At 38.4% G+C, this 10,819-nt stretch overlaps 1 protein-coding gene across 1 annotated transcript in view; it reads right to left on the bottom strand.

The window, feature by feature from the left end:
• TRPC4AP (transient receptor potential cation channel subfamily C member 4 associated protein) overlaps positions 1-10,819 on the bottom strand; it is a 72,755-nt gene that overhangs the window by 55,020 nt on the left and 6,916 nt on the right. Inside the window, exons 2-3 of the mRNA XM_019655172.1 lie at positions 4,752-4,880; positions 1,403-1,519 (exon numbers count right to left, since the gene is read on the bottom strand). Coding sequence (XP_019510717.1) covers positions 1,403-1,519; positions 4,752-4,880 — 246 coding nt within the window. The remainder of the gene's footprint in view (positions 1-1,402; positions 1,520-4,751; positions 4,881-10,819) is intronic.

Raw genomic sequence — 10,819 nt, 5'->3', positions numbered from 1 at the left:
TGTTGTTCAGCATCTTAGCTGTGGAGGGCAGTGTCACTGGCCCTCATATGTGGGATGCGAACCGGGGCCCTCTGGCATCCCAAGCCAGCTCTTAAACAACGCGCCACTCGGCCGGCCCTGGAGTTTCTTTTTGGGGTGATAAAAATGTTCTAAAATGGACCGTGGTTTTGGGTGCACATTTACGAACACACTAAAAACCACTGAATTGTATACTTTCAAATGGGTGACTTGTATGGTATGTGAACTATATCTCAATAAAAAACTGTTAAAAAAACTATGAAGAAATACCATTTTTCTCATGTGTGCTTAGTAAGTATTTAAAATACTTAACATATAATGTTTGGTGAAGGAAGCTACTAGGTGCTGGTAATGTTCTATTTCGTGATTTGGGTGGTAGTAACAAAAGTACATTTACTTTGTGGTTAATTATTAGTGTACTTTTCTGTACACAAGTTATACATCAATAACAAAGTCCGTAAACACACACATATATACACACTGAGTTGGTGATGGTATGGTAAACAGACACTCCTATACTTTGTTATTGAAGATGTAAGTTGATAAAATCTCTTAGGTATGTATTGGGTCGTCGGGAAAGTCATGACGTGTTTTTCTCTGTTTTTCAATGCAAAAATGGGTCATGACTTTCCAGACGACCCACTATATTGACAAATTTATAAACAATAAGACACATATGCTTTGATCCCAAAGGTATATACTCGTATGTACATACAAGTATGTACAAAACCTTTACTGCACTCTTGTTTGTAATAGAAAAGGTGTGAGAAAGCTCTAAATGCCCATCGACTGAGGCCTGGGTAAATAAATTATGGTACCATTATACCAGGGAACAGTATAGAGATGTTTAAAATAATGAGACAGATGTACATGTACCCAAATGAAACTATCCCCAAGCTGGAAAATTACATGGAAAAAGCAAGGTACAAGGCAGTGTACCTATATAGATAATATGCCACCTCTATGTGGGGAGAAAATAAACCTAAGGTGGGGGCAGTGGGGTCATTTACACACACACACACACACACACACACACACACACACACACACACACACACAGAATGTCTCTGGAAGGACACAGGTGAAACTAGTAATCACAGCTGCCTTTGAGGAGAGGACACTGGGGAAATGGGAGACATACATTTCACTTTGTGCCTTAAAAAAAGGTGGCTCTATTATAAATTCAAATAAATCAATTCTTCTATGTAAAAGCTATGCTGCTTCAACATAGGTGAGTGCCACTGAGCTTTTAAAGATTAAAATGCACAAATGTTTGGTATAAATTCTGAAATGTTTCCTGTCTCCCATTTCAGAGTTAAATTCTCAAGCTATTTAGCAGTAGTAGCAGTAGTAATAGCAGTAGGAATAATAAACGACTACTTACATCAACACCTCCAAACAAGTCAAAAATATAAGTATTTGGATAAGTGGTTTCCTGGGTAAGTTTCCTGTCTTCAGTAACAAATGCCATAGCCTCCATGGAGAGAAGAGGAGAAATTTCCTAGTTTTTAAAAAAATATACAGATAGACATTCAGTTTTTGTTATCTAACATGAACCAGACACCAAAGCATCAGCTTGCATTTTAGTCCCCAACTTAAATCCCCACGAGCACAAAGACAGCCCCCGCAGTGAACCACACTTCCTGGTGCTCAGGCCCCTATAGAATCCTCTCCCACACTGACTCTGGGCTGGTGTGACTCACTTCAACCAACAGAATGCAGCCAAAGTGACACTATGCCACTACGGGCCTTAAGCCTTAAGAAAGACTGGCAAAGTTGGCTTTTGCCATCTTGGAACTCAATCACCATGTTGTGAGAAGTCCAGCATAGATACCGAGAGAGGCCATGAGGCGGAGAACTGAGGCCGGGACTGATATTCTGAGCTGATCTCCAGCTGATAGTCAGCACCAACCTACCAGCCATGCGAGTGAAGTCGTTTTGGACCTTCCAGATGATTCAATACCCCACCCAACACCACATGAAGCAAAAAAACCACTCCATCAACCCAAAGAATTATTAGGGATTAAATGGTGATTATATTTCAAGCTATTAAGTTTTGGGGTGGCTGGTTCTGCAGCAATAGATAACTAAAATATTGCTCAAATGTCACCTCCTTTAGGAAGTCTTCTCTGATTCCTCTCCGCCAGAAGCAATCTGATGCACCTCTGAACCCCCAAAGCAATCTGCAATTCATTTGTGACATTTAGCACTTTTACTTTGTACTTTTTTACAAATGTTCCCTGAAGACTGAGACAGATTCCTCTTTGTATTCTCCACAGGTCCCATGATAGTATAGCAGGTTTTCAATACAGTCAATATAAATAGTAATCTTACAAAAAAGTTGATATAATAATAAAAGTTGTAATAATAGTAATAGCTCATTTATTTAATGCTTGGTTCAAAGCATCATTCTAAGTACTTCAATGTATTCCCTCTTTTAATCCTCACAACCCAGTAAGAGATGATAGTAACTCATCCCAATTTTATAGATAAGGAAACTGAGGCACAACGAAGCTGTCCATGTGACACAGCTGGTCAAGCCAGGAATGAAACGTAGGAAGTCCTGCGCCAAAGTCTGTGCTTACAGACGAAAGCAGAACTATTATGGGTGAAATAGGGGAGTAGGAAGAATCTAGCACCCTGTTCATTATGCTCTCTCCTCAGGAATCTGAGCAAAAATGGAACACAATGGGCTAGAGCAAACATTGTTCGCTCAAACACTGATGAGCATCAGACTCATGTGAAGGGCTTCTTAAAACCCAGACGACTGGGTCTCACCTGCAGAATTTCTGATTTAATAGGTCTGGGTTGTGCGGCCTGAGAATGTGCATTTATAACAAGTTCCCAAGTGATGCTGATGCTGCTGGTCCAGGTACCACACATCAAGAAAAAGCAGAACTCGCTCTTATGATAAACTTATATGCCAGGCACTGGATTTTATATTTTAGCTCATTTAATCCTTAAAATAATTCAATGAAGTGAGTGTAGTTTTACTGATTTTACAGGCGAAAAACAAAATCACAAAGTTCCCCAGGGTCACATAATTAGTATAACTAACTGAACCACTTTCTCTGGGTCTCATTTTTCTCATCTATAAATCCATGATGTACTTCCTGCTGATAACATAACACAGTGAAAGCTGGTCTCAGGATAAGACAAATCTGGGCTCATCATATAGTAGCCACCAGGCTTTTGGGCAGGTTATTGTTGAGTCTCAGTTTTCTCAGCTGAAAAAGAGAATATAGAAAACATCTGGATTTTGCCTGCCTGGCACCTTTCTTTCTTCTTCAGGTAACAGCACTATTTCCTTAGGGGAATGCCCCTCCCTAGTTTCCACATGGTTCCACTGGGGCTGCCAACAAGCACCTGAGTCCCAGCCTCTGGAGCAGGTGATCAGGCCTCGCCAATAGTCTCTCAGTCCCCTCAACTCAGTGGCTGGCCCACGTTGTAGAAATGTTACCCGAGACCTGTGATCACGTGGAGGAACATGAGGTCATTCACGGGTGTTAAGAAATGGACAGCCAAACTGCTCAGCTCCTGAATTCATACCTGTGCTTTCCAGTTACGTGAGACAATAAAGGATCTTTTCTTTTTCTAGTCCGAGTGAGTTACTGTCACCTACAATCAAAATATTCTAGACTAATACAAAGTAAAACACCACCCATTTCACAGAGTTCCCATCAGAGTTAACTATACCTGGTACCTAGTAAGTTTCAAATAAGTATTTGCTAGATGAATAAAAAAGTGATGATCACACAGCAAGCACTCACAAATATTAATTTCCCTCCTTCTACTTCTTTCTCCCCCTTCCTCTCCATATCTCAAAGATTCTGCAGCAATCAAATGAAATAATGTGTAACTCGTTGCAAAGTGTCTTGAAACAAGTGTAAGAGACTATAATCATTTCTATCCTAATCAGACTATGAGAAGATCAAGAATACAAAACATCTCTTCTTAAACATAAAGATTAAGCTTATCTGGAGCCTATCATATTTCAGAATGACTTATTATGTGATATAATCAAAATTTCACCTCTGAAAAACAGTGTATCATTAAGTTTCATTGCGACCAAAAATAACTTGCATGGGTTTTAACTGCAGCTAAAGCCAGTGCTCTAAATTCAAATTTGGACCCCACCCCTAAGCTAAAGTTTAGATATGGTAATCCCAGAACTACTGAATCAGAAACTCTGGGAGTGGGGCCCAGGCTCTGTTTAACAAGCCTCCCACGTTGATTCTAATACACACTCCAGTGTGCGTGTGTGCGAACAGCTGCCTTAGCATATCTCTCTCTACACTCTTTCCATCACCAAGCCCAGTCCCTTCCACCTTCTTATGTTAGTCATAATTATCAACAACCATAAGGCTACTTCCATGAGCCTTTGGCAATATGGGATCTTCCTAACCCTGTTTAAAAAGAATGTCATCCCAATCCCAGGGCACAGTGTTGACCTCTCAAATTAAGCAAGAACTGACACAAAACAAAGCCCAGAAGGACATATACAGGGAACTTAATGGCGGTTAACTCTGGGTTGTGGGGTATTTATCTTCTTTATAGGCAATTTTTATTTTCTTTTTTGTACTTTTTCTGAACTTACCAAATTTTCTACAACTTACACAATAAAAACAGGCTAATTTAAATAGCAAACTGAAAAAAATATTTTTTAAAAAAGCAGACATCTTATGTCACCTGGAGGCCCTGCATGCAGCCCCTCCAAGGCCCAAAAGAATTACCTTGAGGATGTTTTGGCACTCAACGAAGTCACTGTGGAGGTGGCTGGTTGCATACAGCTTAAGGAGCAGCTGAGGAATTCCACTCCATTTGGACGGTTTGTCCCTTTCCGTCAAAAAAGTCTCAGTGAACTGAGTAAAAAAAAAAAAAGAGAGAAACATTTTATTGGTGAGGACAGAACTACCACTGACCCTTGAATAACACGGGTTTGAATTGGGTGGGTCCACTTATATGCGGTTTTTTTCCAGTAGATAAATATACAGTTGGCCCTCCGTATACCTGGGGTTTACATGCACAGATTGAACCAACCACAGATTGAAAATAGTATTTTTGAACTGCGGTTGGAAAGCTACAGATGTGGAGGGCTGACATATGTATGCATTGTTATTCACCACTTTATATACGGGACTTGAGCATCTGCAGATGCTGGTGTCCGCGGGGGTCCTAGAACCAAATCCCTTTGGCTACTGAGAACTGACTAGCGTATATGGCAAAGGAGAGCAGCTGCCTCCCACACCAACCCAAGACAATAGTTCAAAGGCCACTTTCTAGAAACCTTCAAAGCTCCCCAACAGCCTACAAGCTAAATGTCCAACTCCTTGCCTTGTGACACAACACCCTTAACATTCTATCACCTACTTTCCTTGCTAGCCTCCTCTCTTTCCCAACGCACAGTCTAAGCTCAGGTTCTCTCTCTATGCCTCTCTACACATGTTCTTCCCCTGCCTAAAATGTCACCTCCCTCTCTTTTCTACCTGGAAGCTCCTTTTCCATTTTCAAAATGCAAAGTAAGCCAGAAATTTTCCGATTGGCCTTCCTCTCTCCCTTTTCTAAGATAGATCCAGATGTCCTCTACCCTTATGCCAGTCACAGTCTTTTATAGACTTGTAATAAATTTGGAAATCAGGAAGTGTGATTTTTTTTTTCCAACTCTGTTCTTCTTTTTCAAGATTATTTTGGCTCTCCTGAGTCCCTTACATTTCCATATGAATTTCAGGATCAGCTTGTCAATTTCTGCAGTGAAGCCAACTTGGATTTTGATAGAAACTATATTGAATCAACATGGGAGTACTGCCATTTTAGCAATATTAAGTCTTCCAATCCGTGAACATTGATGTCTTTCCATTTATTTAGGCCTTCTTTAATTTCTGATGTTTTGTAGTTTCACTGTACAAGTTTTGTATTCCTTTTGTTAAACTTATTCCTAAGTACTTTGTTCTTTTTGATGCTATTATAAATGGAACTGTTTTCTTAATTTCAGTTTTGGATTGTTTATTGCAAGTAAGTATATAAAATTCATCTGATTTTTGTATATTGATTTTGTATCCTGCAGCCTTGCTAAACTTGTTTATTAGTTCTAACAGTTTATGGATAAAAAGGTCAACCAGGACAATGTAACAGTTCTAAATTTGAATATACCTAATAAACAGATTCAACAAATGCATACATAAGGCAAAAATTGACAAAGCTAAAAAGGGAAATAGGCAAATCCACAACCACAGTGGGAGATTTTTATAATTTCTCTTAAAAACTGATATCTGTAGATAAAAAATTAGTAAGGACATAGAAGATTTTAACACAAACAAAACTGACACATCTACAGCTTTACATCTAATTATTGCTCTTTACAAATTCTTTGAGAGTACAGAGAACATTTACAAAATGACCAGTTTCTAAACCAATGCAACACAATTAAAAGAATCAAAATATAGACTATGTTCTCTGACTGCAGTGCAATTAACCTAAAATCTGTAAACAGAAATATAACTACAAAACCCCCATTGTGGAAATTAAAAAATATACTTCTAAAAAAATGCACGGGTCAAAGAAGAAACCCAAGATGAAATTTGAAAATATTCTGAAATGAATGATAGTGAAAAATACTAGATATCAAAACTTGTAAGGTGCAACTAAAGCCATGACTAATGGCTTAAACCTAATACCAAACCCACTGAAAGGAAAATTATAGGCCATTCTCACTCTTTAACACAGAAGAAAAAAATTGTAATAAAAAAATAAATCAGTGGATCAAATATAGCAATCTATAAAAAGGATGAAAACCTGTTATCAGAAATTCAGATTTGATTAAATATTTGAAAATTTTACTCAATGTATTGGGTTGTCGGAAAAGTCACGACATATTTTTTCTATGTTTTTTGTTCCAAAAATGCATCATGACTTTTCCGACAACCCAATAATTCATCACATTAATAACAAAAAAGAACACTCATGGGCTGGCCGAGTGGCTCAGTTGGTTAAGAGCTTGCTCAAGAGTTTGAGCTCTGAGCAACAGCAGTTCGATTCCCAGCCCGAGCTGAGCAGCCGCTAAGCTGCCAACAGGTGGCAGGATGGCTCAGCTTAAAAAAAAACAACACTCATATGAACATCTCAACTGATGCAGCAAAAACATTTTAATAAAATTCAACATCCACTCATAATAAACTCAGAAAAGAAGTGAATTAATAACAGTATCCACAGAAAACCTTTAGCAAACATCATACTTAACGGTGAAATGTTTAAGGCTTTCCCTCTTAGATTAGGAATATGTCACTTCAATACATTGGATAGGCAGCACAGCTAGTTAGGCTGGCAAGAAAAAGAAGTCAAAGGTATAAGATTGGAAAGGATAAAATAAGTTTCATCTGCAGATATGATATTTGCAGATTGTACATATATACAATCCAAAAGAATCTAAAGGTAACGTATTAAAATATAAGAACAATATAAAAACCAATCTTGTTTTTCTATTACAGCTACAGTTAGAAAACGCAATTTTAAAAACACTATTTACAATACCATCAAAAAATGTCAAATGCCAAGGAATAAATCTAACAAAAGTTATACATGACCACTACATAGAAAGCTATAAAATATTATCAAGAGAAATTAAGGAAAACCAAACCAAAGAAGAAGTGAAGGGGAAGAAAAAAAGAGGGGTGGGGGAAGAGAGAATCAATGTATTGTATTCAATAGATTGAATGAAATCTCAATCAAAATTTTGTTGTAAAAATGTATGGGTTCATTATAAAATGTGTATGAAAATGGCAAAGGGCCAAAAGTCAAGGAATCTTGAAGATAACGGTAGGGGAAGCTACTCCTATTCAATATACTATAGTCAAAATCAACATGCATCAAGTTACAGAAAATAAGACAATATGATATCAGTACAAGGATAAATTGTAGACCTGTGGATCAGAATAGACATGAAACAGACAAAGGTGGCACTACAGAGCATGGGGGTAAAAGAGATTTCAATAAATAACATTGGGTCAACCAGATATCTATATGGAAAAGCTCACACCACATCCCAAAATCAATTCCAAGTAGAGTGTATATTTAAATGTAAAAGGCGCAACAATAAAGCCTCTAAAAGACAGAGTATCTTCAAGACCTCCAGATACGCCAAGATTTCTTAAACAATACAAAAAAATTAAAAAGCACTAATAAGGAAAATAGTGATATAATGAGTTGTATTAAAACTAAGCGGGCCGGCCGAGTGGCGCGTTGGTTAAGGGCTGGCTTGGGATGCCAGAGGGCCCCGGTTCGGATCCCACATGTGAGGGCCAGTGACGCTGCCCTCTACAGCTGAGATGCTTAACAACAGCTCAACCTGGGGCTGGGCTGCCATGGGTCGCCGGCGACGGCGGGGGCTGCAGCCCCTGTGGCAGTGGATTGCCAATGGGCTGCCCTGTGTGGCCGGCAGCCAGTGTGAGCGGCCGGCAGCCAGTGTGAGCGGCCGGCAGCCAGTGTGAGCGGCCGGCAGCCGGCCAGTGACCAGTCTGCCTCGCCCGGGGAGAGCGCAGTGATGGTGCCAACTTGGGCCAGTGAAGCAACGTCCTCCACAACTGGACTAAAGAACAAAACGACAGCGACTTGTCTGTTCCCCTTCCCCCAATTCCCCAGCACTGTTCCCAATTCCCCAGTTTAAAAAAAAAAAACAAAAACAAAAACAAAAAAACAAAACTAAGCACTTATGTTCATCAAAAAAATCTTTTTAAGAGAATGAAATGGCAAGTCACCAAATGAGAGAAATTATTTGTAAAACTATAAAGGGTTCACATCCAAGAAATGAAAAAAAAAAACAAAAAACCTTCAAATCAACTAAAAAAAACAACAGAACAATGCGCAAAAGATTTGAACAGGCAATTCATAAAAGAGGGTGTCCAAATGTCCAATAAACTTCTGAAAAGGTGCTTTTAGCCATCAGGGAAACACAAGTAAGATCATAGTGAGATCACTGCACATACATTAGAATGGCTCAAATTTAAAAGACCATAGTTATAGCAAGAACATGAGAAAACAGGTACTCACATTGCCGGTGGGGGTGTAAATCAATACAACCATTTAGGAAACTGTTCTGTAATAACAACCGATGCCGAACCCATGCATTGCCTATAACCCAGTAATTCTACCTCTAAGTACGAGTGTATATATACACAACCAAAATTGTGCATACACACATCAAGAGACATGTACAAGAATGTTCTTGTAAGCATTATTCATAATATCCCAAAACTGGAAAAATCCCCAATACTCATCAAAAGTAGAATAAATTAATTGTGGTTTCAGGGGTTAGGGAAATAGGTCCTATACAAAGGACTGGGAATCGGAACAGAATTTCTCAAAGTTACACTGAATGCGTAAAGACAGTGGAATAACACCATTAAAAATTTAAGGGAAAATAACTTCCAATTTAGAATATATACCCAGCTAAACTACATACACACATGTAAGAATAAAAGATGTTTTCAGACATACGAGCTTTAAAAAAAGGTTACTTCCCATGTACTCTTTCTCAGGAGGCTACTAGAGAATGTGCTCCCCCAAGAAAAAGGAAGACAAGATTCAGAAAACAGGATCTAAAACATGAGAAAATAAAATGCTCTGAATTTGGTGAAGGGAAATCCCAAGAGTTCAGCTGTATAGCTGTCCGAGCAAGTAATTAATCCAAACTGGAGCAGCAGGGTGGAGGGTTCTAAGGATTTCTTTAAAAAAAAAAAAAAGGTGAGTTTTAGAATTTGGGAATAAACTCTAAGGACACAAAAAGCAAAGCCTATTTTAAAAGGGTGATTATTTTAATAAAAGAAGCCAGACTCAAAAGGTTACAGACATATGGTAGGATTCCATTTCTAGGAGAGTCTGTAAAAGGGCGTTAAGAATAGGACAGAAAACAGATGAGCAGCTGCCAGAGGATGCGGGTGGGAAAGAGGCTGACTACTACCAGGGAATTTTCTATATCCTAACTGTAGTGTTGGTCACATGACATCCATTTGTCAAAACTCACAGACTATACGCTAAAAAGAGTGAATTCTACTATATTTATATCTGAATTTTAAAAATAGAGCGAAAGGGTGACTTTTAACGCCAAGGAAAACAAAAACTTATACAACACAAATATAATTGCTGTACACTAAGTGGCATTGCTATAAACAATCATATCATCATCATCATAATGTAAATACTTAACATCAACAGCCAAGTGTGATATAACTACAGTAGGAGAATGATGGAGACAAAACATGTGGCGCAGGGGGCTATGAAATGAATCCTAATCTTCTACAAGAGGAAGACAATAAATTACGTCTAAAATAAAAAGTCAGTAAACAGCCTTAGAAGCATGTTATTTAGAAATGCTGGCTCTCCTGAGAATTAACATCGTTAAAATGGCCATACTTCTCAAAGTATGTAATCTACAGATTCAAAACAATCCCTAACAAAATACCAATGGCATTTTTCACAGAACTAGAATAATCCTAAAATTTATATGGAATCACAAAGACTCTGAATAGTCAAAGCAATTTTGAGAAAAAAGAACGAAGTTGGAGGTATCAGTTACCTGATAGCAAAATATACTGTAAGGCTCTAGTAATCAAAACAGCGTGGTACTGGCATAACAACACACACATAGATCAATGGAACAGAATAGACAGCCCAGAAATAAACCCACACCTACAGGGTCAATTAACCTATAACAAAAGAGGTGAGAACATACAGTGGTGGTAAAGACAGTCTCTTCAATAAGTGGTGTTGGGAAAACTGGAGAGATACATGCAAAAAAAAATGAAACTAG

Source organism: Hipposideros armiger, unplaced genomic scaffold (assembly GCF_001890085.2).
Source record: "Hipposideros armiger isolate ML-2016 unplaced genomic scaffold, ASM189008v1 scaffold_238, whole genome shotgun sequence".
Classification (NCBI taxonomy): Eukaryota; Metazoa; Chordata; class Mammalia; order Chiroptera; family Hipposideridae; genus Hipposideros; species Hipposideros armiger.
The sequence above is the reverse complement of the archived record's forward strand: the minus strand, read 5'-3'. Positions and strand labels throughout refer to the sequence as shown.